Source organism: Apiospora kogelbergensis, assembly GCF_038363985.1.
Source record: "Apiospora kogelbergensis strain CBS 113332 chromosome Unknown utg000005l_segment0_segment0, whole genome shotgun sequence".
Taxonomy (NCBI): Eukaryota; Fungi; Ascomycota; class Sordariomycetes; order Amphisphaeriales; family Apiosporaceae; genus Apiospora; species Apiospora kogelbergensis.
In genome coordinates, this window is record NW_027117422.1 from 4,674,905 (window position 1) to 4,701,788 (window position 26,884).

General features: G+C 52.3%; 16 protein-coding genes across 16 annotated transcripts; 4 read left to right on the forward strand and 12 right to left on the reverse strand.

The window, feature by feature from the left end:
• Nucleotides 1–32: 32 nt before the first annotated feature.
• PG998_008155 (murein transglycosylase) lies at nucleotides 33–959 on the forward strand (the record flags this gene model as incomplete). Its single annotated transcript, XM_066874971.1, has 1 exon — nucleotides 33–959. The coding sequence occupies one exon, from the start codon at nucleotides 33–35 to the stop codon at nucleotides 957–959; it is 927 nt and encodes a 308-aa protein (XP_066730916.1).
• Nucleotides 960–1,446: 487 nt separating this feature from the next.
• On the reverse strand, nucleotides 1,447–2,009 carry PG998_008156 (uncharacterized protein; the record flags this gene model as incomplete). Its single annotated transcript, XM_066874972.1, has 4 exons — nucleotides 1,447–1,528; nucleotides 1,593–1,619; nucleotides 1,683–1,752; nucleotides 1,811–2,009. The coding sequence occupies 4 exons, from the start codon at nucleotides 2,007–2,009 to the stop codon at nucleotides 1,447–1,449; spliced, it is 378 nt and encodes a 125-aa protein (XP_066730917.1).
• A 588-nt stretch (nucleotides 2,010–2,597) lies between these two features.
• On the reverse strand, nucleotides 2,598–4,063 carry PG998_008157 (fad nad-binding domain-containing protein; the record flags this gene model as incomplete). The annotated part of the gene is made up of 3 exons (XM_066874973.1): nucleotides 2,598–3,587; nucleotides 3,681–3,941; nucleotides 4,001–4,063. 3 exons carry the CDS (start codon nucleotides 4,061–4,063, stop codon nucleotides 2,598–2,600), a joined length of 1,314 nt encoding a protein of 437 aa, XP_066730918.1.
• A 300-nt stretch (nucleotides 4,064–4,363) lies between these two features.
• Nucleotides 4,364–5,701, reverse strand: PG998_008158 (uncharacterized protein; the record flags this gene model as incomplete). Its single annotated transcript, XM_066874974.1, has 3 exons — nucleotides 4,364–5,345; nucleotides 5,441–5,565; nucleotides 5,630–5,701. 3 exons carry the CDS (start codon nucleotides 5,699–5,701, stop codon nucleotides 4,364–4,366), a joined length of 1,179 nt encoding a protein of 392 aa, XP_066730919.1.
• Nucleotides 5,702–6,197: 496 nt separating this feature from the next.
• Nucleotides 6,198–6,866, reverse strand: PG998_008159 (uncharacterized protein; the record flags this gene model as incomplete). Its single annotated transcript, XM_066874975.1, has 1 exon — nucleotides 6,198–6,866. One exon carries the CDS (start codon nucleotides 6,864–6,866, stop codon nucleotides 6,198–6,200), a length of 669 nt encoding a protein of 222 aa, XP_066730920.1.
• A 71-nt stretch (nucleotides 6,867–6,937) lies between these two features.
• Nucleotides 6,938–7,963, reverse strand: PG998_008160 (HET-domain-containing protein; the record flags this gene model as incomplete). Its single annotated transcript, XM_066874976.1, has 1 exon — nucleotides 6,938–7,963. The coding sequence occupies one exon, from the start codon at nucleotides 7,961–7,963 to the stop codon at nucleotides 6,938–6,940; it is 1,026 nt and encodes a 341-aa protein (XP_066730921.1).
• Nucleotides 7,964–8,195: 232 nt separating this feature from the next.
• Nucleotides 8,196–9,201, reverse strand: PG998_008161 (uncharacterized protein; the record flags this gene model as incomplete). Its single annotated transcript, XM_066874977.1, has 2 exons — nucleotides 8,196–8,678; nucleotides 8,743–9,201. The coding sequence occupies 2 exons, from the start codon at nucleotides 9,199–9,201 to the stop codon at nucleotides 8,196–8,198; spliced, it is 942 nt and encodes a 313-aa protein (XP_066730922.1).
• A 1,155-nt stretch (nucleotides 9,202–10,356) lies between these two features.
• PG998_008162 (uncharacterized protein) lies at nucleotides 10,357–10,614 on the reverse strand (the record flags this gene model as incomplete). The annotated part of the gene is made up of 1 exon (XM_066874978.1): nucleotides 10,357–10,614. One exon carries the CDS (start codon nucleotides 10,612–10,614, stop codon nucleotides 10,357–10,359), a length of 258 nt encoding a protein of 85 aa, XP_066730923.1.
• A 1,185-nt stretch (nucleotides 10,615–11,799) lies between these two features.
• On the forward strand, nucleotides 11,800–13,230 carry PG998_008163 (uncharacterized protein; the record flags this gene model as incomplete). Its single annotated transcript, XM_066874979.1, has 4 exons — nucleotides 11,800–12,006; nucleotides 12,082–12,487; nucleotides 12,564–12,922; nucleotides 12,994–13,230. 4 exons carry the CDS (start codon nucleotides 11,800–11,802, stop codon nucleotides 13,228–13,230), a joined length of 1,209 nt encoding a protein of 402 aa, XP_066730924.1.
• A 355-nt stretch (nucleotides 13,231–13,585) lies between these two features.
• PG998_008164 (uncharacterized protein) lies at nucleotides 13,586–15,533 on the forward strand (the record flags this gene model as incomplete). The annotated part of the gene is made up of 5 exons (XM_066874980.1): nucleotides 13,586–13,663; nucleotides 13,731–13,956; nucleotides 14,029–14,112; nucleotides 14,173–15,149; nucleotides 15,222–15,533. The coding sequence occupies 5 exons, from the start codon at nucleotides 13,586–13,588 to the stop codon at nucleotides 15,531–15,533; spliced, it is 1,677 nt and encodes a 558-aa protein (XP_066730925.1).
• Nucleotides 15,534–15,872: 339 nt separating this feature from the next.
• Nucleotides 15,873–16,492, forward strand: PG998_008165 (uncharacterized protein; the record flags this gene model as incomplete). The annotated part of the gene is made up of 3 exons (XM_066874981.1): nucleotides 15,873–16,008; nucleotides 16,077–16,279; nucleotides 16,337–16,492. 3 exons carry the CDS (start codon nucleotides 15,873–15,875, stop codon nucleotides 16,490–16,492), a joined length of 495 nt encoding a protein of 164 aa, XP_066730926.1.
• Nucleotides 16,493–17,523: 1,031 nt separating this feature from the next.
• On the reverse strand, nucleotides 17,524–17,988 carry PG998_008166 (uncharacterized protein; the record flags this gene model as incomplete). The annotated part of the gene is made up of 1 exon (XM_066874982.1): nucleotides 17,524–17,988. One exon carries the CDS (start codon nucleotides 17,986–17,988, stop codon nucleotides 17,524–17,526), a length of 465 nt encoding a protein of 154 aa, XP_066730927.1.
• A 1,457-nt stretch (nucleotides 17,989–19,445) lies between these two features.
• On the reverse strand, nucleotides 19,446–20,406 carry PG998_008167 (uncharacterized protein; the record flags this gene model as incomplete). The annotated part of the gene is made up of 2 exons (XM_066874983.1): nucleotides 19,446–19,825; nucleotides 19,905–20,406. 2 exons carry the CDS (start codon nucleotides 20,404–20,406, stop codon nucleotides 19,446–19,448), a joined length of 882 nt encoding a protein of 293 aa, XP_066730928.1.
• A 638-nt stretch (nucleotides 20,407–21,044) lies between these two features.
• PG998_008168 (uncharacterized protein) lies at nucleotides 21,045–22,550 on the reverse strand (the record flags this gene model as incomplete). The annotated part of the gene is made up of 1 exon (XM_066874984.1): nucleotides 21,045–22,550. The coding sequence occupies one exon, from the start codon at nucleotides 22,548–22,550 to the stop codon at nucleotides 21,045–21,047; it is 1,506 nt and encodes a 501-aa protein (XP_066730929.1).
• A 723-nt stretch (nucleotides 22,551–23,273) lies between these two features.
• On the reverse strand, nucleotides 23,274–24,404 carry PG998_008169 (JAB1/Mov34/MPN/PAD-1 ubiquitin protease-domain-containing protein; the record flags this gene model as incomplete). The annotated part of the gene is made up of 3 exons (XM_066874985.1): nucleotides 23,274–23,955; nucleotides 24,019–24,272; nucleotides 24,336–24,404. The coding sequence occupies 3 exons, from the start codon at nucleotides 24,402–24,404 to the stop codon at nucleotides 23,274–23,276; spliced, it is 1,005 nt and encodes a 334-aa protein (XP_066730930.1).
• A 701-nt stretch (nucleotides 24,405–25,105) lies between these two features.
• Nucleotides 25,106–25,600, reverse strand: PG998_008170 (uncharacterized protein; the record flags this gene model as incomplete). Its single annotated transcript, XM_066874986.1, has 1 exon — nucleotides 25,106–25,600. The coding sequence occupies one exon, from the start codon at nucleotides 25,598–25,600 to the stop codon at nucleotides 25,106–25,108; it is 495 nt and encodes a 164-aa protein (XP_066730931.1).
• Nucleotides 25,601–26,884: the final 1,284 nt, after the last annotated feature.

Genomic DNA, 26,884 nt, shown 5'->3' on the forward strand with positions numbered 1-26,884 from the left:
CAACAGCGACAACTGCAAACACCACCACCACAATGAGCCTACCATCGAACCCCGAAACCGACTCTACCGTCTTAACCGACTCACTCCACGCCGCCATGCAACCCTACACCCCTGGGCAATGCCTGTTCTGCCCCAACTCCTTACCCTGCTTTTCGGACAGTGTCACACATATGCAGAAGTCGCACGGCCTCTTCGTTCCCTACCAGGACAACTTGATCGTCGATCTCGAAACGCTTTTTAAGTACTTGCATCTCGTCGTCTTCGAGTATCGAGAATGCATACAATGCGGGACCACCAGGGCTACAGTACAAGCCGTGCAACAGCACATGACTGGGAAGGGCCACTGCAGATTTGATGTATCACAAGAGTCAGAGTTCGCCGAGTTCTACGACTTTTCAGAATCAGAAGACGAGGACGACACAGGTGACGAGAAAAAAGCAAGCCACGAGGAGACGGGAGCAACAACAGGCTCACCACAACCTAAGCAACTGCCAGTTGACGAAGACTCGGTTCGCTTGCCGTCCGGGAAGATTATATCGAGGCAGTCGTCATCAGCACAGTCGGGCTCCCCATTCACACAGCAGTTCCGCCGTCGGACACGGAAGACCTCGCCTTCACTGCTGGAATACTCCTCAGTCGACCCCGAAGACAAGGGGGAGGGTGATGCATCTGGCAAAGAAGAAGAGGGTGACAAGAACAACACACAGACACTCACGAAGCGAGAGAAACGGGAGCGGGCCGCGGTGACCCACCGGCTGGCTAGCATGAGCGCCAGTGACCGAAACACCCTGGTGCATATGCCCGCGTCACAGCAGCGCGCCATCCTGGCGACGCAGCTCAGGCACCAGGAGAAGGTGCAAAAGGAGGAGAAGAGGAGGCAGACCAGAGTGGATCGTAAGGGGAACAAGAACCTGTATGCTTACTGGCACACGGAAACGCCAGTGTATACTTGTGGTTAGATATTGGTGGTCTTGTTGGGTGCTTTCAAGCCGCCGATAAACTTTTCTGGGTTGTCAGTAATTGATATGCATAAAAATGCTCATCTATTTGTGGTACAAAAGGTTATGACCCCTAGAGCCCTTTCAGACGTCGTTCGGTGATCCTTTCCTTGACTCTTGCTGGAGCCTTGAATATCATACAAGAATACCCCTATTCAGATCTCTATTTCAACTTCATACCGAGGAAAAGGGAACGGGGAGGAGGTGGTAAGCCGATGAGGATACGATCTCCCCTTCGGCATTGGCAGACCTGTGAATCTATATATCTTAGGTCAAATGCATCGCTAGGGCCTTTTCAAGCAAATGCAACCAAATAGGGGTCACTCCTTTTCCACTTGAATTTACACCAGCATTCGGTGCAAGCTAATCATCCCCCTTTGTATCTCGTATCCTGCCCACCACTTATTTTCAGGAATGCCCTGAATATGTGTGATATTTGGCGCGCTCTTCATCGTTGCTCGTCGTTTCTCGTCGACCAGATACGATCGAGGTCGGCATCATTGCGTAAGACTCCGTTCCCTTCGTACAACCTTGACTTTCACAGGTTTACTTTCGAAAACCATTCCCAACTGTTCAAAAGCGATGGCGCTATACCTTTTTCGGAGAATATCGATGATCAATCTTGGTCGTAATGTCAGCAGTGATGCTCAATTGCTTTGTACAAAGTCTGTAGAACTAGCTCACCTAGGATGGCGACGGATTTTGGTGCCGAGTCTCCGGGCCATAGCCGAAGTCGCAGCGTCTTCCCTCCCATCTGAACTCACGGTGTAGGGAAAAGTTCCTGATGGTTTGCTCGAGCTCGGGCGACATACGGTCGAATGCTGCGACGTCGAGGTCCAAGGGCAACCTCCGGAATAGTGCGTCGGCAAACACCACCGCAGCGTGGTTGAAGTCCAGCGGGTCTCTCAGAGTCCCGGTTTCAGATCCCACGATTTGCGTCTCACCTTCCTCCGGAATCGTTGGAGGCTTGGCGCCGCTGGAAGAGGCGCTGACTCGCAAGCGTGGCAGCATGGCTACCATGCGGGAAGTCCCAATGACGGTCAAGGTGTAAAAGTGGGAAAATGCCGCTTGAACTTTATGCTTAATAGAAGAGGCTGATCCTCAATGGTAGACTTGGAATAAGGCACACTCCGAAAAGTCTAGTCAGGTCCTGAGGTCGATCTTGGACGGATTCCCCTGAGCGAGTTGAGCAAATAATCACACAGGGAAGAGACTAGGATGAGTGCGCAACGTAAATCGTTACTCATAGGGAAGTCTTTTTGAGACAAAATGATGAATTGAAAGAGATCGTGTTATGCAACATATTCTGTTGGTTGGGTTAAAAGGCACGTAAAGTAAGGCGGTCTCAGATAGACGTGAGATGGAACGGAGGCAAATTGAGAGACTTTTTCAAACCGTTTGACAGTTTGAGTCAGTCCACCAAACCTTCAGAAGTCTATGGAAGTTATGAATGCCCCAGGCCCTGATTTTGAGTTCGCAATAGCCGCGCTTTTATGCCGCTACTATGTGTGCCGCGAACAAGTCGAAGGAAAAAACGCCGAGGCAGCAGGATCAAGTGATGGCAATATCCGCTTTGCATTATTGAATGATATGAAACACTCAGATAGCTGTCGCCCACTCGGGATAAACCTCCTTTTCTCTCGGGACAGACGCCACGTTGCGGTCGTGTATATGTTCCTTGAGAGGTAATTCCTCAAACTGGCTGCGGTTCCCCATGTCCACGCCGCGCTTCTGTATGAACCGCGCAAACCCCAGCGTCTCCCGCTTCCATTCCTCCCACGATAGCTTACCGTCCACATAGTCCGCGAGAACCATGGCGTCAAATGCAGCCTGAGACGTCGACGCCACCGTGTGCGGACGGAACCCCGCCAGGGCGTCGCCGATCAGCACGACCTTGCCGTGCATGAACTCATTGGTTGGGCTGAGGACGTCGGTGACGGCCTGGACGAACGGCTTCTGCGTCGCGCAGACGATCTCGGCAAACTGCGGCGGCAGCAGCTCCCGCGCGATCCGCCGCTGCTTCTCCCACGCATCTGCGTCCGTCAAGCCCGGCGGCAGGGTGATGCGATGACGCTTGCCGTGCCGGTCCGTCATGATCTCCTCGAGCTCCGCGGAGCCCTCGGCGAAGTTGGTATAGTAGACGAAGTTGATCAGCCGCCGGCCCGGTTCGACGGTTCCGTCCTTGCCAGGGATCAGGTAGGCCAGGATTTGCACGCCCCGGCAATGAAAGAAAGTGAATCGCTCGCAGAAGGCTTCGCGGGCAGCGTCGCTAACTTCGCTCTCCAGGACGGTGCCGCGCAGTGCGCAGTAGCCGGCGTAGACTCGCTGCACCTCGGGAGCTAGGAGGGTGCGGATGGTGGAGCTGGGCCCGTCGGCCCCGACCAGGACGTCCGCTAGGATGCTGCCCTCGTCGCCGCTGCTCGACTTCCAGAAGACTTCCAAGCCATCGTCTCGCTCCTTTATGTCTGTCACGTTCTGATTGTGCAGGTGGACTGATGCCCCGTCCGTTAAACTCCTCTCTGGCACCTTACAGTACGGATTCTCCACACCGTCGTAGTTGGCGCGCATCAAGTAGTAAGCCAAATCCCACTGCCGGTCGACTTATTAACAATCAAGGTGTGCATAGCAGATACTGCAGTGCTGAGAGGATGCGAGTTATGAAGGTCGCGACGTGGTACGTACTGACGTCATATTTTGATCCATGTCTTCCTTGTGGGTGACATTACCGTCTTTATCAAGGTACTGTCTCCGATGCGATGTAACAGCTATCGGGCGATCACACCGATTGTATTTCTTGAAGAAGGCGAGCGTGTCGCCGCCGGCAACTATGCCGGCGCCTTGGTGCTCCAACACCGGCGTGGGGTTCCGCTCCAGGATCGTCGTGTCGTGGCCCAACTCTCTCAGCGCCAACCCGGCGGCAAGTCCACCCAGTGAGCCACCCACCTGTGAGCAGTCAGTATTCCAGAAGAGAAAGAACCGGCGAAGTAATGATCAAATCCTACAATTACGAAGTGCTTCTTCGTGGTCGCCACTTTGGCGTCGTGTTGCTCGTCGCCCTGGACCATTATATGGGGTTTGGAGGTAACTGTCTCAGTAACGATCCAACTTTGATGCGAATGCCATGTTCTTCAGTTTGGTACAGGGTTTCGTGGTTTATATGCTTGGCGGGGGTAGTTGAGTGTCTTGGAATGAGAGTAATACATGCGTCACGTCACTGAAGCCGACTTGCAGTTGTTTGCAGCTGACCGTCACGGCCGAGGCAGATGTCAAATGATCCCTGGATTTCCCGCATTTCCATCCCGTCTACGAGTTGAATGCCACCTTCCCTTTTTATCTTATACCGATGACCCCCCATCATGCGCAATCTACTGCCACTTCCCTTTTCCGTCCTCAATGGGAGGTCGGAACTCCGCCTTTAACTCGCCAAAGCCAATCAACGGCTTGTAGTTCTCGACCTTGGTGTCGCCGAAGTCATAGACAGTGTAGAACTGGCGCATGAACGATTGCCCAAAAAGGACGAGCCCCTCACTCTCGCTCGCCTCGAAAGGTGGCACGCACGCATCTTCACGACCGGCAAATCCGTTGCGCGCAAGCCTGTCGCCCGTGATGGAAACGTCATAGAAGCTGACGCCGTCGTCTGAGAAGGTGAAAGTCACCGACCAGGTCGTGTTGAAGTCGGTGCAGAGCGGGATGTACCGGCCATCGATCAGGGCGTTGTAGTTCCACCCGATTGACTTGTACATGGCGTCGATGCGGCCCGGCGGCACCGAGATGGTGCCCGCCCCGGTGTCGAACACGCCGTTGGCTTGGCCCGCCTCCCACTCTAGGGTCCCGTTGATTGACGGCTGCCCTCCATCGTCGACCCGGCGGGACCCTACGAACTTCCGCAGAGTAGAGCGCCAGAGCTGGTAAACAGTCCCGTTGAGATCTTTCCGGACGGGCAGCCACGTCATGTCCCCGTCGACATATTTATCCTCCTTCGAGCCTCCGATGGTCATTATGCCCTCTCCAGGGCCGTCGCCGGTGTATTCGAACTCTTTGCCGTAGTAGAGCCCGAATCGGGGCTGGTCTAGCAATCCATCCTCAATCATGGTTTCCACGACTGTCTTAGTGGCCGGCTGCGCGATAGACGAGAACCCCATGCCGAGGAATCCGTCGCCCGGAATGAAGGACCAGGAGCTCTTGTTCGCCGCGATAAAGGTCTGGTTCCACGAGACATCACCAATTTCGAAGATGTCGCTGTACGTGAAACCTCCCGTCGCGCCGCCAAGGTAGCCGATTGAGTTGTAGACACCTAGATCAACTGCCGTAGTGGATGAATTAACATCGTACCCATTACGAGGAAACCTGGTAATGAGCTGTTAGCTGGGTTTCTTTCAAAGTATTATCCCATAGTCTGCCATCGGGAGTGCTCGCAGACAGAGAGGAACCAGCTCATATACCCGCTGATGTTATTACAAGCTCCATCGGCACACTTCTTGTCTGCGATCCACGAGGTGCCGCTGCCCGTGTCGAACAAGAGGAGATGAGTCTGTGCCGGCGTACCCGCCTGAAGCTGGACCATGGCCTACCAACGGGATTAGATGAGAATACACATGGCATGGTGCCCAAACGAGGCCTGAAAGGCTCACATAAGTGATGCGGAACCATATAGAAAGGTCGACTACAGCGGCAAAGCTGGCATGGACCAGAGCAACAGTCATTGCGAGACATCGGGTGGCAAGCATCGTTGCGGTTATCGCGGGAGGTACTGTCCGGCTGAGTGAACGGAGATGTTGTGAAAATGGTACACCTTACTTTGTAGACCTTTTGCAACCGCCGAGGGCATATATAGCTACATTCAACCCCCGTTTCTGGGGCTTCTCAATGGCACCATGGAAAGGGGATCATCACATTCATGCGGTGTTTATCTGCCGATGCAGGCGGTGTGTGTATGTATGTGGTGTGTGTGTGTGGATCGGGCTGAAGGTAACCTCGTATTTGCTTGCATTGTCTGCACCTCACCCAACCTAGACCCTGGCCCATAGCGCCTAGTTACATATACCAATAGAATCGATACAATAACACAGTAGGCACTACGATCCCTGACCTAGAGGCACCTTTAAGACATTGGGATGAGATCGAGATGCATATATTCAATATCCCATGTAGGTTTTAACTGGATGAAACTATACTACCCACAAGAAGTGACCCTTTTGCCTAGCAAAGGACTATATCAATGGCTGGTTGGCAAACATCACCACGGTCTCTTTCCGTTATATTCATCATGTCCGAGACGTAGCACCAACTCACGAGCCAATGCTGCTTTGGCATATCTGGAAACTGTCCATCGCCGTCACCACCTGGTTTTGGCCTCAGGACCAGAGGCATTCGACAGCCAGGGACTACGTACAGCACATCGCCGGCCTCGACTTGCGGGGGGCCGATGCAGAATCGATCCTGCTTGGTGCCAAACGCAACCCAATCATCTATGCGCGGCCCTACCGCGCGGTGGAACTTGTTTTGCCCAATGCTCTCTAAGTCCGCATCTGACGTGCTCGCGTTCAGCCATTCCTTCCACTCTATGTAGTAGTCGCGAAACTCGGGCCCAGCCTGTTGGTCGTCGATATCCAGGCCGAAAATCAGGTGCATAGCCAGATCCTTGCGCCATGACCCCTTCCGCAACTCCTTGGGAAGCATCTTGCCCAGTGACTCGATGTCGGTCATGGCCCGCTGTTGTCCTGCCACGGACGACGAGTCGAACGGTGCGCAGACAGACTCCACCGTATCCAATGGCCTGGCTTGGATTTGGAGCCAATCCGGTGCCATCAGTCGAGGTTGCACCTTGAGCTCGCCTCCCGTATCCCATCCAGCCGCATTGCAAGACATGAAGGGTGCCACAAAGTCCAGGTGTCTGTAATCGGGAACCCAGGTCGGCAATCCCGGGGCTCGCTCCCGGCTCAAGCCCCCAGGCTTAGCAGGTCGAGCGAGGTCCCATGGCACAGCAGAGCCTCAGCCGTCCGGCGATAAAGCTCGTCGACGGATTCGCTATATGCAGGCTCCTGGCCGACCTCTACTGTATACAGCGGGGGCGGCACTGGCAAGCTCCCAGAGTCGGCGATGCCCTGAAAGGCGAACACGGCGTCTCGCGCATCCGTGGTTTCGAAGTAGAATGCCGCTTGCAGGAGGAGCTCGTAGCACACCGAGCCCTCGTCGAGGTACAGGCCCCGGATCTGGAACAACTGTGTCGCGTTCCAGAGGCCCTCCATCTGCAGCTCGTCTTGCTCGCTTTCTCCAGACTTCCATACGGCGTTCACGCTGCGACGGAAGATCTCGAAATCGACGGCGTCATTGCCGCATACCAGGATGACCCGCTCGTTTAACGCCACTTCCTGGATGACCCACGTGCGGCGGAACCAGGGGAGCGTCAGTAGTGGCAGTATCAAGTCAATATCTGGGCCGACGTTTGGGCCGTAACTCCAGTCCTCGGTTCGCGCCAGGTCCTTCTTTGACTCCATGAAGGCGAACGCGGCACGCGTCTCCGAGGTGCCCTGGCCGAGCCAAACGAGGACCTGTTCCGCGGAGGAATAGACGCGGCCCATCTGGGCAACCTGAGACGCCCGCTCCGTTCTGTTGTTCTGGTCGACGCAGAGCGCATCAATCCAAAAGTAGAAACTATAGCGGTTATCGGTGTTGGAACCGGCGCCGACCCTGCTGTTTTCTTGGGAATGACTCCCGCAGAACATGCTGAAAAGATCGGCCACTGTCTGGCTCAGCGGCAGGCTTCGGCCGTTAGACATTTGAAGCGTAGCGGCATGTGTCACTGGCTTGTCCCACGTATACGAGATTGCTGTATAGGGAGGGGTGCTTTCGACGTCGAGGCTCACCGCCGTGAAGGTGCCATGAAATCCATCGTCACAGCGGTGATGCAATTCCAATAATCGGATGTAAGGCCCGGCGGGCAAAGGGTCGTAGGGCTTTACCATGGCGTTATAGTCGGCTATGTCAACGATTTATTCTGTTGGGAGCAGGAGGGGTTGAGGTTTGTTCTGTCGCCGGAATTACCGGGGTCAGCAGCCTAGCAGGGTTGGTTGTCTTAGTCTTGAAATAGAACACTATAAGAAGCGTGTTAATCATGTGGGCCCCTTAACTGCTAGCAACGCTCGACATCGTGAGTCTGGGTCCATACTCAATAGCATTAAGGACTTCTAAAGCAGCTCATTTTTGATTATTTAGCTGATCCCAATCCAACTTGATGAGAGGCTCGTTGATCTTCTCCGACGGCAAACCCAACTTTTCGCCCTCTACTGTTCGGCTTCCAGCCCACACCTCAAACGCTGCCTTTCCGTCCTCTGCCTTGTTATCATAGTTAACGATAATCTTCCCTTGGGCCTTAGCAGGGTCGCTCGAGCCGCTTTGGCCACTCGTATAGCCGATGGTCTTGATGTCATTGATTTCCAATCCCGGAATCAGAGACGCCAGCTCGTCCTTCATCGTTTCGACTTGAGCCTCGTACTTGATCTTGCCGTCGGCCAGTTTCGTGTATATTACCGCCGTGGTGCTGGGGTCCTCTTCTTTGTTAAATAAGCAACGAACGTCTTGTAGGTAGTCGACTACTTCCTGGCTGAATACCTCCGTCTCGCCGCGTCCGTCCCTGATCGAATTGAATTCATTCACAAAAGGCGTTTCCCAGTGATGTGACTACTCGTATGTCAGACGTCTATCGGCAGAGGCCACTCCGCCACAAGGATTAGACGGGACTCACCAGGTAGGCACCCGCTTTAGATGTGATGATTACGGAAGTGCATCCATACAATCCTTTGACCCCCATCCTCACAGGCTCGTTCAGAAATGGCATGTAGTGGGCAGTCGAGGTAGTTCCCGTGTCGGTTTCAACCGGCACCTCAACAGTGAGCCTCGGCCACGCCTGCTGAAACCATGCATCAATCTTTCCTTGCGCCGGCCTGTCAATGGCTCGTTTCCGGATGTGGTTTGAGAACAGGTAGTTGGCAGTCATAGAGCGGGTTACTCGCAGGTGTGAACGGAGGGTCTCACCCAGGGTGACGCCTCGCTTGCACGCGGCGCCGCAGCTCTTGGGCTCGCAAATCGCTTCTTGGGCAATATGAGATGTGTTCTGTGGGAACGAGGATGGGATTTGAGGACTCGGTAAAGCTGCTACCAGGCTCAGGAGCCAAGTCCCGTGGAGGAGGCTTTTAACTTGCATTATCTTGCCGAAAGTGGGTGATATACTAAAGCGAATGTGTTCTCGTTTTTCTAGAAATTAGTATAGAATGAAGAGGTTGTTGTTAAAAAGAATGTTATATCTGAATGAAGGTGTGATTTCAAGGTAATAGTATTTTAAAGGAGTGTGGTGTGGTTTCAAAAACGAGTGTGTTATTTCGACATCGATAGGGAAGAGCAAAAGAGCAGAAGTGCATGCGCTGCCTGCATGGGGGAAGACATATAGAAATCGTCGTTCTTCCTTTTCTAGAAGGCATGTTGTATGTTATGTATCCAATCTAGACAATTACTATGCCTGCTAGGCCACCTTTCGATATGGAACACTACACACAAGACTACATAGCCCCCTATTCTAGACTGTCTGTCAGTTGGTAGCTGATCCCGTGGTTCTGCATGGAAGGATCTTGGATTATTAGAGGTGATATGTGGACGGAACAAGAGATTGAATCGGCGAGTTTATGCCAGATTCGGCTAATCGTACGACCTTCACAGCCAATGACATTGCGGCCCAGCGGATATGACAGTTCGCGGGGGCCGATATCAGCTTTCTGACAACAGCTGCGCCGTTTCAGGTATTGAAAGGCTTCTCAGAGACGACGGAAATAGTCGAAGGATTTTACCCATCATATCCTTTCGGGCCGTGACTTCGGATTCGGTCGCTTAGGGGCACAGCATCAGCGAGCTTGTCGGGCTTCGCAGCAGACCAATCAAGTGGAATCATAACACTTACAGAGCTTAGTTCATGTCCGTCAGCTACATTGCTGCAGAATAGGATTAATGAAGGATCAATTGCAGGCTTGGCGCGCGTGGGAACATGGTGGAGCGAGCGGGACCATCATACACGTTATGTGCGGCATCACTCAGCCCCCTACGAACAGCCGTCCAACTGCATGCTGACATACACCACTATCATGAATCAAAACTATATGTCTGTCTTCTAATCGCACAACTGCTAGACGGCTCTCAAAAGCCCACTGCAAATTCGTCGATACTCAACATTCGTCCAGTTTCTGTACAATCAATATAACAGCGTCCATCCTACCAAGGCTTCCTTCACCTTTTTCAACGCCCACCCAAAGATGTCGTTCTGTTCAACCCGATCCCCCTTTTCCTTCTCGTGGTAGTCGCCAGCCTCCTCCTAGGACAAGCCGTCGCCTTCAAGTTCACCTTTTACAGTGGCCCCCAGTGCCGCAGCAGCCAGACCGGGGCCTCTATTGATGGGCCCAGTGGTGGCTGCAAGCCCAAGCCGGGCAACTCGCAGTCGGCCATCATCAAGAGCACGGGTGCTGTCGACGATGACTTCTCCGTAACCTTCTTCGCGTCCAACAACTGCGATCCGGGCACTGAGGTGTGGCGCTCCTACGACATTATGTCCGGCGACGAGACGAAGGACCATACCTGCTTCAGCGGCCGAGACGGGGCCAAGAATCTCTACTGGGGGTCGTACGAAGTCTGGGACTTGCGTAAGGTTGATGACAATGAGCTTTGATTAGCTATATTGAGATAACCGGTAAGCTTCTGCCCCTAAGAGAAAGTATTCTGTCGACTTCACTCCTTGCTAATGCGTTCACTACAAGGTTTGGTTACATGGTGATAGATCTATCAGAGAGTCGTTACTGAGTAGGGACGGTGTTTTATGGCGTTAGTATAAGAAGAGTGAACTTGATAATTACATTTTACCTTCAATGAGAGATCTCTTAAATTTCGCATTCCTGCTGAAGTAATGCACACCGTGAGACTTATCAGATCGCTGGTGATACAAGGTTCGCAGATGACCCGTCAGCGGGTGAGAAAGCTTGTAGAACTTGCATCTAGGAGTCCGCAGTTCGCTGGACCGGCTCGGCTAAAGCAGGCACTGGCCAATGTTCAAAGACCTGGGAAATGGGTCCTGCATATGTACCAAAATAGACTTCAGCCACTACTAATATACAACCATGTCCAACATATGCCCGTCATTTGGATCGGAGCATGCGATGCAACCTTGATTTGAGGGTCCTGGCTGGATAACGCATAGCGTCTCTCGCTGTTCTTAGTCAGCTTACGCCTACGCCAAAAGCTCACGCCCAGATGCTCCGCGGAGGTATCCATTTAAACGCAATTTCGGAACATCTTCGACAGATGCGCACCGAATCCCTCCGGAACTATTATGGGAGCCCGATGTAAGGACCGAGGGGCTGAAAGAGGCTTATCCTTGCTTTGGAAAGTGGTGGATGTCCCAGATCGGAACAAAATCAACCACCTGATCGGATCACTCTGCATGTGTATCCGCAAAACACTCAAATGCCAGGCTTAGAAGAGCATTCATGGTTATCATGTGTAGGCCAACCAACACGATGGGGTGAAGGAAATGAGCCCTACTCCTCCCGGGCGAAGATTAGCCAGAGACGATAGAGATGGCTTCAATGCCGTTTCTACTTAGTTACAAGTGTCATATTTAAAATATCGAGCTAGAAGATCTTTTGGGATTCTTGGAATGAATGTAGCAACCGTCTTCTCTACACCACGGATGATGGTACATACAACTCAGGCCTTCATCAAACATACCCCTTTTATTTGATTACCCCGACAGAAATACTTCAAAATGCGGGTATCGAGCTCTTTCAAAGCCATCTTTCTCATCTTCAATCATATTTCAGCGACCACGGTGCCTCGAAATGTCTTAAAGCCCGCCTTCGAAACTGCCGGGCCACCTGGCGATATTGATCAGGCCTTCAAGTCGGAGCCCATCAATGCCAGGTTCGGCTCTATGGATATGTTCTCTCTTCTCACGGGGCGCCAGTCAGCCAAAGTAGTAAGAAAACCAACTGCTCTTGATCCGAAACCGTAATTGTGTTTATTTATACTAATAACATCCTACCTCAAGGGCGCGACTGGTAAAGCGCCAACATGTGATCGATGCCGCAAAAAGTGCCGCCAACGGTTCATCAAGGACCCGACTAATTGCACTAAGTGCATCCCTTGCCCCAAGGGACAAAAGGCCGACAAGGATTGGACCATATGTATTCCTGAGAAGGACGATAAGAAGGACGACAAGAAGGACGACAAGAAGGACGACAAGAAGAGCAAGAAAATGACAAAAGAAGACAAGGAGAGACGCTACCAAAAGATGAAGAGGATCATGAAGGTCGAGTTCAACAAGAACCAATACCCCAAGAAGAAAACGCACATGAAGCAGAGGTGGGATGACCTCGACAAGAAGCGAATCGACAACAAGAACCGCATTAAGGTCCGCTATATGGGCAGATGCCTGACGCTTGTTCCCCTTGCCCGTAAGTCCTCTTTCCTCTGAAGTCCGCCCGATCCCCTTGATATCAGTGAATCAGCTGACGCATGAATTTATCACAGTCGGCAAAGATTTCGCCGCCGAGTTCGCGGGTGAGTACTTCGATGAAGAGTTCCTCGAGCACAACGCGGGCGACTTGCTCCAGCACTGGCCTTCGGACCTTCCGCTGGCCCCATGGGACAAGGAGTCTGATGTCGACGACGATAAGACGTTTGGCAGCGACGAGTTCGTCGAGAAGTACGTCAGGAAAGGCAACGAAATCGACAAGCGCTGGCTCCGCGACTTGCACAAGCGAGATATCAACGGAACCGCGCTCGCCGACGACGTCGATGGCTCTGGCGACTTTGACGATCCCCTTCTTGATTACGAGAGCAGTTATGACTTGTCGCCCCCAGCCCCATACCAACAAGACCCGGCCGCGGTCCTGGCGGCGCGCAACAACCCCTGCCGTACCATAAGAACCCCGGCGACCTGATCGCGAACGACCTTGAGGAGCGCTTCTTCTGGCTGATCCCCATCTTCGCGGCCATCGCGACAACCCTAGCCCGAGTCGCCGCAGTCGCCGCGCGCGTGGTGCCGACGCTTCTGCGCGTGGCCAAGGACACGGTCAAGGTGGCAGCCAAACGGGGGGCCAATGGGTTCCCAAAGCAGGCAAAGGGTTTCGCCAAGATCGCCAAGAAGGACAGCAAGACCTGGAGAAACTGCTTGCAGAAGATGGGGCCTCCGTAAACATCGCGTTGTCGGAATAGTTTGCACGCAGGTACATCCATTAACATCAGTACCTATCTGAGTCATGTGTCCAATTGAATTGCCGCTCTTGCAAGAACCCTATTCCGCGGTGGCACGATGCTGCTGCAGATTCACTGCTGCAGAAGCGGGGTGTGCATGAAGATCGGCGCCGACAGGCCATGTTGCATGGCATGGCAGCTGGTGTTTATCGATATGAATACGGTCGATACGGGAAGATACGGTCGGTAGGCACAAAACAGCCCCGGGCCTGTACTATTGTAGCCACATCACTTCATTTTCGTTGTACACAGTCCAAAATACCTCTTTATGTTAATCGTTTTGGTTTTGGTTATCAATGTGGAAAAAGGTAGAGTCTTGGGCGAAGTGTCTTGAGGTCCGGCAGTCATCATCACCGGCCCTGACGAGATGGATTGTGAGTGAGCCCCTGCCTCCCCGCGGCAGACAAAGTCACGCACCATGTCCACTGAAAGCCTCTCCAGAACAATGACATCCGCCCGATCGAGGCAAAACGCCGGACCTGGGTCTTCTCAACTTTCAGCAACTCCTGGCTCCTGACCAACTGCAACATCTCAACCTATCTGACCGGCAGCGCCTTGATACCTCTGGGGCTGACGTGGTGGCAAGCCATCATTGCTATTGTTGTTGGCAGCCTCCTGTCGGCTTTCTTTTGCGTCCTGAACTCACTTCCGGGAGCCTATTACAACTGTTAGTCATATGGCCCATCGCCAAACCGACCCCTTTTCTGTTTAGGTCTCTGTTGATAACGTGTATAACTAGTGGGCTTTCCCGTCGTGAGCCGCATGGTCTGGGGAATGTGGGGGTCTCAGTTCGCCATCTGGAATCGCATCTTCCTATCGCTGGGTAAGTGTGCCTTCTGCGCCCATCGATAACGAGCGGATCCCTCACATGATATACCCACAGTCTGGTACGGGTTCACGGCCTGGATCGGTGGCGAATGTGTCTATGTTATCTTGCAGTCCTGGGACCCCAAATTGGACCAGCATATCCCTAATATTGTCGCGGAGAGCACGGGAACGACCTCTGCATATTTCGTGGGCTACGTGATCTTCATGGTCATTAGCGCTCCCTTCGCCTGGATCCGACCTCATAAGCTCGCTAATTTCTTCTACTTCGCGAGCACCGTCACCATCATCTTCTTCCTCGCTTTCCTGATCTGGGCACTGGCAACCATGGGGCCGGAGGGGTTCGGCGACACCATCAGCAGCGCGCCTCCCGCCACGGCTACTAGCGTCGGCTGGCTCATGGTCTACGGCATCGTCACGACGACCATCGGCGCCCTCTCCGCGGGCATCCTGAACCAGAACGACTACGCGCGCTTCGCTGCCCGCCCTCGACATGCCATCCTGAGCCAGGCCGTAACCCTGCCTCTCTCCGGCATCTTGTCCAGCGTCATCGGCATCCTAGTCACGGCCGCGACTCAGAGCCGGTTTGGTGGCGAAGCCGTCTGGAACCCGCCGTCACTGCTATCTCGGCTGATCGCGGAGAGTCCGGAATCTTCCGGGACCCGCGCGGCTTGTTGCTTTGCGGCCATGGGCCTCGTGGTTTCGCAGATCGGCATCAACGTTCCGGGAAACGCGCTGAGCGGCGGCTTCGACCTCGCGGCTACTTTCCCTCGGTTCATCGACATCCGCCGCGGCGCCTACATAACCATGTTACTCAGCGTGGTCGTCAACCCGTGGCAGCTGGCGAACACGTCTACCACCTTCTTGACAGTGCTATCGTCATACTCGGTGTTTTTGGCGCCTATGGTGGGCATGATGGTCTTTAGTTACCTTGTCGTCAACAAAAGGAAGATTAAGGTGGACGACCTGTATACCGACGGCAGTGGTGGCATCTACTGGTATACGGCGGGGATCAACTGGCGCTCTATTGTTGCTGTAAGTCCTTTTTCCACCTATGCCTGTCTGTTGTGTAGTTTGCCCGACTGATCAGCGTTGGGCACCTTCCAGTTCTTTGCCGGCTGTGCACCCCTTCTGCCAGGCTTCATAGCTGCTGTGAATCCCGCAATTGGCGTGCCCGCAGGAGCTACCAACCTCTATAATCTCAGCTTCATCTACGGGTTTGTAGCCAGTGGTGTTTTGTATTCCCTCCTCCATGTGGCCTTTCCAGCTCGTGCCCTAGATGCCTTCATTGTGAACAGTATGACGGCAGGCCAAGCAAGGCGACACTATAGAGAGAAGTGGGATGCGGTCAGGGGTTTTGAAGAGGAGGAGGTGGCTGTTCAGATTATCAACAACCCAGCGGGCCCACCAAAGTTCTAGTAGGGCTTGGGTGTGGCGCAGACAGTCATTTGATTGCTTGTTTGCCTGTTTGTTTGTACACTTGTTGTGTTGTTTCCATGTCTGTCGATGACTCATCAAGTCCAGTCTGGCGGGTATAAAAGACAAGCCGTATGACTCGTAAGTATGCTAATCTTGTTCGCACCCGCAACCACCGCCAGACACACAACTAAACACCAAGATACATCACAGTGTCAATATCCCAACAACCAGCAACGCACACTGTGTGGGCTCAAGCGCCGTCCCAATTCCGAACGTGCTGCAAAGCTTTGGTGCACCCTAGTCCCAACCCAAACTCGACGTCTCTATTGCTCTTCCATCATGTCACGTCAGCTTACAACAGAGGCGTCCGAGGAGCCCGAGGCGCCCCAGCCGCCGCGCGTGGGCGTCGCTGCCCTCATTGCCAACGAGGAAGGACAATACGTCTATGGTGAGCGCATCGGCAAACATGGAGGCGGTAAGCACTAGAAAACACCTTGATGTTGCATACCAGGACCCAAGGAAACTAAAAGAAAACCGTTCTAGACACCTGGGCTCTCCCCGGGGGCCACCTCGAGCATGGTGAAACCCCATTTGCCTGCGCCGAGCGCGAGACTCTGGAAGAGACGGGCCTTGAGGTCAAAGCGCTCAGGCTGGTCACGGTGACCAACGATATCTTTGCGGACGGCAGACACTACATTACCCTCTTCGTGCTCTGCGAGAGAAAGGACGCCACCAAGGAGCCACAGGTAGGACTGATTAGCATTGCACGGTGGGTGGAAAACACGCTAACATACTCCTTCTAGCGCCTGGAGCCAAAGAAGTGCAAAGGGTGGGAGTGGATCAGCTGGGACGAGCTGAAGAGTTGGGCGGCGCACCATGGTGATTCAACGGGTCCTTACGCGGGCAGGGAACTGTTCCTGCCCATGATAAATATGCTCGGGCAAGTCGATAAGATCTAGACCATATTTTCATTACACCAATAATGCAATATTAGATTCGTTTGCGAGGCGTCCAGGTGTCATCTTGGATGAACATGTTTATCCTCAATTTGAGTACCACCTCAGCTGGCGGAGGATAACATAGTAAAGGAGGATGACACCTAATAATATGTACCATTCTTGAAAATGGAAAGACCAGGGGAAATCAAACCATGCACACAGAGTGAGGGTGGCAGCCACGGCTCTGTAGCATCAGGCACTCAGCACTCATCCTGATGTGGGGTGGAAAGGCTCAACCATATACGTGTCCCAGGTCTGCTGGCTCATATTTTGAATATTCTGGTACGCCATACCAGTAGTATCTCATGTGATAAAGTATTGCTAACAGGAGGATTTCCAATAAAGAGCTTACTGAAGCCTCGGTATCGTCGAGAACCTAGCCCAGGCTGATCAGGAGGTGAGCAATCTCTCTGGTCGCCTCGGACACCGTCGATACCGCCGTTCCTGCGGATGGAACGGAAGGAACACGCTGCTGGCCAGGAGACTTCAAGTCCAGTATTGGCAGACCAACATGCACAGGTATTTACATGTGCTAAAGCTCCAATGCCACTGCGTGCTCGTCTGTTGGGGGTTGACAGTCGACGAGCCACAGGACGACCAGCGAGCTAAATCACTATGCAGTAGTGGTAGGTGGAGATCGGTACAGAGACAGCATCACGGGAGATTCTCTTGAGTTTAAAACAAAGGGGGGAATAAAGCAGTTGAGTTTATCTAGTTATTTATATCGTCTAAGCTGGGTGTTCTTTTCCTGAAGATAAAGCTCCAATCTTTATCTCCTTTGAGCGAATATTATTGCCAGCGCTGGTCAACTCTTCAATAGGGCAAGCTTCAAGCAATGAAAATCTGATGGATCGCTTTATTAGGGTTCTGTCGAGCTCATGAGATGTATAGGATACCACTTTACGAGTAAGAAGCGATGGACTGGGTGTCGGTTAGCTGAATGTGCAATGGTATGTCACTATGGCCTTGAGCTTACTTTGCTAAGTATTCGTCTAATGCAGTAACCGACGAGCGATAAATAGTAAGTGTACCGACTTGTCTTTGAGGCGCTGGGCCACCTCGTCTGGGGTAAGACCCCCAGCGTTCCGGATGGCTGCATCAGCCCCCTTGTCCAGCAGGAATCTAGTCATGCCAATATCATTGTTCTGCACCGCTATGTGCAGAGCAGTCTGGCCACTCATACTCTGGATATCCAGATTGGCCCCCATATCCACCAGGTCTGCAACCAGCTGTTGATACCGAAGTCGAACCGCCTGGTGAAGGCAAGTGAAACCAAAGGCTCCAATTGAGTTGATGTTGATACCCTTGACGACTAGGGCGCGAATGAACTCAACACTATCGTTGCGGGCAGCGATGTGGATCGGGCGGTCCAATGTCGTGTTACGCGCCATTAAAATAGCTGTTCTCATGGCAGGTCTGTCGCTGTACATCTGCGGGCGAAACAGATAGTCCACCATTTCTAGATATCACCAAGACCCCAGTCAATATAGAGTCATAAGGTAATAGTGGTGAAGCGTTAACAAGAGGGGATCTTACCGTCTCGGCCATATTCAGCAGCAACGTGCATCATGGTATATCCACTTTGGTTGTGAGCAAAATGGAGGATCGTCTCAGGAGACATATTTTCCCTGGCAGAGATTTCCGCGATCATTTCGTCAATATCTTGGAACTTTGTGGCTATAGCAGCTTCACGCTCGTCTTTTCCGTGAGGGAGAGTCGTCTTGACCTTGTCAAATATGGCCTCCCGTTCGGCATTCATGATTCTGAGGCTTCGGTTTGAAACAGGTGCAGTGCCAGGAACGACGTTCCGATCGCCGGAGTTGTGGCGGGATGCCATGATGCGATAGAAATAGATATCGCAAAGAGGGATATCAAGTTTAATGCTACTGTTGCAGTAGATGGCTGGAGGATGATCGTAGAAAAAGGCAAGAAAAGGAAAGAACAGACTCAAGTTGACGAGGGTAATTTTTGTAGGTTTTCGAGCCATACAATAGTTGAATCCATAATCATTTAGTGGTTGACAGCCGGCGTTGATTGTCCTGAATTCCAACCTATCTGAATTCAATGGCCAGCTGTGAATGCTGTATTGTTGAGTAACAGGGACCAATGGTGATTGTTCTATAGCAAATATGGATAGACTACAATTATGAACAATAAGAAAACGTTAAATAGTGTAGAGATGAATAACTAGTAAACCATTATTCGAGTGTCATTGCTCTAATAAGATGCAGCTATTGGAATATCGAGCAATAGGCAGAAAACGGTTCATGATCTACGTTCAATCAGTACGCTGGTACACTTGGAACAAGGGCAATTTATATAGAAGTTTATAGTAAGCATTAACGATCGGTAGCCAATAGTTAATGTTTTTATTATTGCTAACAACGTCGGTACACTGTCGTACAGTCAATGAGTGGAGAAGTAGCAAGAAAATGCTGATAGTCAGTTCACTCTATAGAGATTTTCGACAGCAATCTGTAGGTTATAGTAGATATTCTAATAATAATGGGTAGACGAATTGTCTTGGACGCATTGTCAATAAAAAGGCTGAGAGGCTAGAAGGAGTACTATATAGAAATAAGGGTAGACACACTCAGCACTGTCACGTTGGCCAAGATCAAGCATAGTCTTGAATCTAATGCTTGTCGCTGTCAAAGGAAGCAACCAAGCGAGTACTGGTCATAGGCAAGACAGTTGCTAATATATAAAGACGAATGCTGACAGGCAAATGCGCAGTTGTTTCACAAGGCTTCGTAGACAAAATGCAAATGGACAAATGGCTATAGAATTAGTCAGACATCAACTAAACAATGGTGACTCAAACTTAGTAGAATAACTCTATTTTCGCCAGTAGCTCTGGCGTGCTCTCGCCTCTTTGTTGCTTGCCATACACGGTGAATCAGACGTTTCCTTCTCATTCTTCTCCGTTCGCCCGGTTCTCCATGGCAAGAGGGCGGCTTTGACGTGCTGTCAAGACCGAAAGACTGGATGCGGACCGGAGATGGCGTTGAACTTGTGGGAAAACGTCAGCCAACTCGTTGGCGATCTTGACATGGTGGTGTACAGGGGCAGCAGGCGATGGCTGTTGATGGTAACAGACGGGGCGACTGCTACCAGTCGTGTCCCTCTTCTGTTTCGGGGGCAAGAAGTATCCGTTATGGACCCAGTCTGCTTTGGTCTCAGATGCGCCGGGGACCTTGATAGACACAAGTGGGCTGTGGCTATAATCCGGCATGAAGCCTGGTAGCTCAGGCTCGATGATCCGCAGAACAGACCAAATCCAAAAGCGATGGCCTATAGTCACAACGATACATTTCAGGCATATTTCTCGTCAGGCATAGCCTTACATAGATTCTCAAAGGAATGAACTTACCCCGAAAGTCACAAATCACTTCTCCTTCTTCATCATGCCACGTGTTGCGACGAAGTTGATGACGACTCAAGCCAAAGACCTCTACCCGGTTAAGGAAGTTGGCAACACTAAACTGCACCGTCAATTCAGCGTACTTGGTGTACGCAAAGCCGGAAACCTGTCCGTGTTGAAGAGTGCCCGGCTGGTCTACCAGCTGGATCAAACGGGGTCGAACCATTACAATGGTGTTGCCCGTGCGGTCTATCTGGCACAATTCGACCGACATGCCTTTGCCTGTGACCGTCTCGAGCAGGATCACCCAGCTGTTGCGATCAGTGTACGGCTTCTTCTCGGTGTGAATGTGTCTGGCTACGAGATACACGCGCTTGATGTTGTCGTTCAAGACGCTGAGCTTGCCGAAGCGGAACTCGGGGTTACCCTCCGGTCGGGAGTAGAAGATGGTCGGCACAAAGGCCATAGACCGGTTGACATTGAGCAACTGCTCCGCGGTGTATCGTATCATCTTCCTTGTTGGTGTTGTTGTTGCTTGGGTGTAGCTAGTACCTGTCTTCTCTTGGGATGCTACAGGATGACAAGCCAGAGACCTATGGCCGATGACTTTTCATTATGTTCTTAGTATCAATAGAAAATAGAGAAACATCAACAAGAGAGATTCGGCATTGCTGGGCTAGTGCTCTTTTGTAACACGAAGCAGAAACGTACCTGATCGAATGCGATACTTACAGATATTCTGAGCGCGCGGCGCGCCTGTATGTTTTGATTTAAACACAGAAGGATTTCTGAAGCAGCACGCGTCGAAGGCTGTAGGCGACGCTAAGACTCTCCTTGCAAAAGTTCAATCATTCAATGCGCTTACGGTTTACCGTATCTCATAGCTAGTTGGCTCTCACGTGTCTGGTTACCTTATGTGGACTGTCACAGGGCAGTGGACGGTACAAGCGCTGTACCCCAGGGGACAACGCCTGTAAGTCGAAAGATAAAACAAAACTTCATTACGTCTATAGGACTTACCTAATTGTTAGATACCGCTAATTTACTCATCATACGCCTGCCTCGAAGGGAAAGCATCAAAATTATAACCGAAGACAACTCACCTTACCCAACACGCAAGTCACAGGGGCTATAGATTCCAGAAGATAATCATAGCCAATTCTCAGGGGTACCACGTCCCGAAACTATGTCCACCGAGTGTCGTGTCTTATGTCGACTCTGTCTCTCGGGCTTCACATCCTTCTCCGGCGTTGCCGATGTTGTCAAGCTCCTGTCAAGCCCTCCTCGTTTTCCTCCTCTTCGTTCGTCCAGCGACATCCGGCCCGGCTCATGACGATTGTGGCGCTGACGTGACTTGTCCTCCCGGCCTGCAGGGTCGGGTCTTGCGTTATCATTGTTCCTCGACTTCGACGGTGCTGGCAAGTCCCTGGCCCTCCTGCTCGAGCTTCGCGACATGTCCGAAGCCTTGTGTGCCGCAGCGGGCGGCGGCTGTGGCATTGGTGGTAGCGGCGGGTTCGACGGCACTGACGACGCCAAGTCCGAGTTGGTCGTGGCGACAGTGTACACACTCAACAGGCCGTTGTCCTTAACCTTCTCGCGGCCCAGACCACGCATACCCTCAAAGGGGCCCGGCTGCTCCGTGACTACGTCACCCCCAACCCCCTCTTCCAGCCCGAACTCGCGCAGCAGCGCGTTGTGGTCGCGGACCTCGCTACGCTGCCTGTGATCTTGAAGCACGGCCGCGACGTCGATGCCGGCGCGCTGCGCCTCGAACCGGGCATCCTCGTGAGCCTCAGTGAAGGGCGCCCAGACCTTCTGGCTAAGGAACAAGCGTAAGAACTCCGGACGCAGCTGAGTCTTGGTCTCTGCGGCGCGGCGGAGACACCAGAAGATGTCGCCGACCATGGTGTTCATCTCGCGCTCCAGTCGCTCTCTCTCACGTTGCGTCGTCAGCGCGGGCGCTGCGAGCCGCTCGCGGTACTGCAGCCACGCGGTGCTGATCTGGTCGATCTGGGACGCGAGCCCGAGGACGCGGGCGTCCGAGAGGGAGGACTGGACAATCTCGAGCTTAGGGAACGCGGCGCCGCTAACCCAGCGCACGCGCACGCGGCGGAGGGTGCCGTCGGGCATGCGGACGCCGACCGAGTCCGAGCCCGCACCGACGTCGTGGCTGCCCGACGCCGCGGCCCAGGCCCGCACAACGCCGCGCGACTCCTCGGGCACGATGATGGTCACCTTGTTGGCGGTACGGCCTTGGAAGCCGTGGTCGATGAGGGCGCCGACGCCGGAGACGACATAGGGGATGTGGCCCATGGTGCGGTGGACTTCGTTGTACATGTCGGACAGCTCGTGCTTGGCGAGGCGCGACGTCTCCCAGGGCAGCACGATGGGGACTCGGCCGGCGGCGGCGGTGGTCTTGTTGGTAGTGTTGTTGCTGTTGTAGCTCCGGGTACTCGTGACACGATCCCGAGATCGCTGCTGTTGGCTATGCTGAAACTCGATACCGGTATCGATATTTTGGTGTTGTGGGAGTGGAGGCAGTGGCTTGTCCGACGTGGTGCTTCGGACGTCCTTTGGGCTGGGTGGCATATTCAGGTTGGCCCGAAGTCGCTGGTTGAGGCGATGGGCGCTCGGGTGCGACTTGCTGGACGTCATTGGGGGTGGGCTCTTTGACGACTTACCAAAGCATTGTTCCAGGCAGGCCATCATCTTGTAGTTGTAGTGTTCAGATAGGGGGTTTTGCGGTATAAGGTACGAAATAGACTATGTCGGAATGTTCAGTTCAAGAATGAATGATATGCCCGACGTAGTCTTGAGTCCGGCTCGTAGGGGGAGTTTGATTATAAGCAAGAGAATGTATGGTGTGAAAACATGGAAATGGGTAGATGCCCGTAAATTAGGGGGGCTTGCGCAGCTATATAGGTGATGAACAATGTCTTTGGTCGGCGACACGCCTTTCTATAGACAAAGCACTGCTTTATACTCAAGAACAGCTGACAACGAAAAGATAGGCTGCTAACAGAGGTGAAGATCAATTGACAAGGCGGGAAACTTCGAGAAAAAGATTTCCAGACCCTTAGTCTTTAGCTCAAAGTATTGTCGAACCCTACACAAAGCAGCTCAGCACTTGTCATTGTGTGTGGCCGGTGTCGCAACTCACTCAGTAGGAAACCAAGGCAGATTTTGCCCTGGTGGCATAGTATGTCAAAAAGGTAGAGATAGAAGACCAAGTAGGTAGAAAGAAAGCCGTATTTTATCATAGCCCCTCTACCGGATTCGCATGAGCCTACCAAACGCCTATGATACAGGGACATATGTTACTGCGGTAATGTCAACCCCTCGGATAGGGCCAAGCAGTCAAATTGCGTGTAATAGACCCTAGTCTTCCACATCCATGTGGTCGCCATTCGACTGGCCATTGGCCACCGCGTCCTTCTTGGGCATGGTGGCCTCCTTGTCGATCATCTGTCTCGACACGGAGACGATGTTGTCCTCGATGAGCTGCTGGCCCACGTCTTCCAAATGCTTCTTCGGGTCGAGTTTGCCCACGTATCGGGTCTTGAGTTGGTCCTTAGTCAGCTCAGTTTCCTCCTTGACGCGCTTCTCGTAACCGTCGGCCAGCGTGACCAGCTGCTGGAAGTGCTCCTTGTTGCGTTCGCCCTCGTGTCGGAAGTCCTCCATTTCTAAGGCCTCGGTCCATACGTGCTTGTGAAGGTTCATCAACATATTCTCCTCTAGCGCCGTCTTGCGGTAGTTGATGCCGATCGAGTAGTAGTGTCGGTTCAGGCCATGGATAAGTGCTTGAATAGAGGGCTTGTTCAGGTGGCCAAGGTTGGACGTGCTCTGTCTGGGCTCCTGACCCAGCATGAGGGACTGAGGGTTGATCAAACGGAAGGCATCGATGACAACCTTGCCCTTGACGGACTGAATGGGATCGACGACAACGGCGACAGCGCGGGGTGTCAGTTGCTCGAAGGACTGCTGCGTGTTGATATCGACAGAAGACAGCCAGCAACCGAAACCGGGATGTGAGTGATACCAGCCGACTACAGACTCGGGCCTGGAGCCATCTGTACGTTAGTATCATGCAGCAAAGGGACGGGATTCGATGGATCGAGCGTACCGTCCTGTTTGTGTCAACATATCCATCATCTTCTGCTGGAACACAGGGTCGACGGCTTCGACACTGACACCAGTACCACTTTGGGGCATGGCGAATACATCCACCACACGGACTGTGAAGTCATCGACAAACTCTCCCAGCATCAGGCCCATAACTTCCATGGGCACACCGGCACGGCCGTGTCGCAACATCTTCAGCAGGGCGAGGGAGGAAATGTAGACGGTCTCGGAGTTGTCGATGAGGTTGGCATTATCCTGTAGGCGGAAGTAAAATTAGCTACACGTCGGACCAATGCAAGCGGCGATGGCAATACGTACAGCACCAGGTGCAGCACCGAGGCCACCCATGCCACCGGCACCCGCCAGCATTCGGTTTATCCGGTCCATGATGAAGGATGTGGGAAGGGCACTAGATATGCCGATCCAGGAATTGATTCAATAACGGGAAGAATGCGTAGATGAGGTTGCGCGAGGGCAAGGCTGCGCAAAGCGTGGCGGAAGACGAAGGTGGTGGGTGATGGTTGGTGATGATGATTGATGGTACCCAGCCCGCCAATGTTCAGTGTTGAGCTCCGAGCGGGCTTGACTTGACTGACGGACTGACGGACTGACGCCAGCTCCAGAGCTGCCTTGTGTCTTCCCTTGCTAAATCAGCTAATCAGCTAATCAGCTAATCAGCCTCAAGGGTAAGGGCCCCCACTTCGACCAGCCTGGGGAGCTCAGTCCGGCACGTGACGCAATCGAAGCTTTGGCAGCAGCCTTGCATAAATCTCCATAAGTTACAAGATGCATCTTCATCTTCATCTGTAACCTGACCATTTACCCAAGACAGCATTGCAGCTCAATATCTTTGACATACTACTTTCCTGCGCAATTAATCCATTTCCATTGCTTTTCAGCTACATCACATCCTTCTTGGTATGTAGCGAAATTAAACTAAATCGTTGCTCAAAATATTGATTAGATGGTTTGGCTGCCCACGTGCTGCATAAATATATCCGGCTTGACCCCCAATCAATACCCAGACGCTTGGCATCGTATCCCAGGATGCCAACAGTGCATCTGCCTCTTGGATGTCATTTCAATTCCTAGAGCCCATACCAGTCTAGTGGGCCTCGAAGCCTATCGACTCTGCGTGGGCCCATCATGCCCGAGATTGTAGCCTGGGTGTCGCCAGGGGTGGTCTTTTGAGGTTTCCAACGTGGGAGCTGCGAAGATTGAGCCGGTGGAGATGTCATCTGCAACTCCACGTCCTCTTCAGCTTTAGTTGAGTTCTTTGCCTTGCCGTTAAACAAGTAGCGAAACATCCTGGGTCGTCTCGTCTTGCGGCTAATCCATCTGCGTCGGCATGGCATTGATGCCACTGGAGCGGCGGATGACTCTTCCAATGCCGAGTGCACCTCTAAAATGCCCTCATGCTGAGCGACACTGCAGCAGAAGAGCCAGGCCCAAGCTACCATGGTGAGGGTGGGCACGGCAACACAGAAACAGGCAGCGATGATGTAGGCTAATTCCAGCACTAATAGTCGATCCGAAGAACTCACGTCTGTGAAGGAATTTGGATTCGAATGGGTGTTAGGCATCTTAGTTCCCCGTATGATATGATAGGGCAGTGAAGTGTGAAATGAGTGTTTGTTCAAGAAGAGAGGTATGTGTTTTTTTAGAAGGATAAGGACCAGTAAAATACAAAATACTACTCTTAGTTATATAGCTTTTCACTCTTTACGGATGCTAATGGAGATAGATGTCATGACTGAACAGTTGAACATATAGGAGATGACAGGGAGGCGTAAACCTTACCACCCACTGCATTCGCTGTTCCATGGAGACAAACACATAAAAAGTGAGTCTTCAAAGTTCACGGTTCCGTGGTTCGTGGCAGAGATAATGTGTAGTTCGACATCCGCTTCAAACTTAAGGCTTACTTGCTGTAAGGTTCCAAACGTCCGGCGATTAGCAAATGAGAGAATGTCTTGTGCGTTTCATAGTGCAATCAACTATACAATGCACATCCAAGCCTTATGTCGTTCATATATCTCCCCTACGTCACTGCAAGGGCTCATTGCAAGCATTAGACAACGATCGATCTGCTGCGGTAACTTTCCATTAGCACTTGTCAAAGCAAAAGGCGTCCTTATTCTTCATGCTGTGTGCGGGCCAAAGGGGTTCCAGGCCCTTATAAGTCTTTGATCCTTCTTCCCAATAGGCCTTCAAATAAGTCAAACAAAGCCACGGCGGTTTGCAGCAGTTCATTGTCTGGATGAGGATATATACACCCCAGCCAACCCTCGACTAGGCACACTCTTTCCTAATTGGCCATAGAAACCTAAACCAAGTAAACAATATCCCATTCCAAAGACCACTTTTCTCTTCTTTCTTATATAATTATCAGCATGGCTCTATATACTATCTCGGAGCCATGCCGCTTCATTTCTGGCTATCAAAGTCCCTCCACTCGAGTAGGCGCTGGCCGCGTAAATACCGTCCCGAACCCTTTCGCGGCGTACGACTTGTTCATCCAGAAGCGAGACGAGTCTATTCATCCGTTGGGTAAGCATTTACTCGACCTAGATGCAACGGCCTCTCCTGCTGGTCAAGCTCATAAGTCGGGCGACTTGAACGATTTGCGAAAGCAGAAAGAGGAGTATCGAGAGGAGCTTCGACGACACAGGCTAATTATGTTTGTGCTTTGACAAGTTTGCTAAGCACCTAGCGAAACACTGAATAGACAGGTAGATTAAGTATAGACGATTTATAGATGTATAATACCCTAATTAGGTAGAAACGCTGCCCCTGATGACCACCTCTTCGTCACAAGCTGTATAGAATGAGTTGGTGAGGTCAGTGTCTTCTCCCCGTCATTCCAG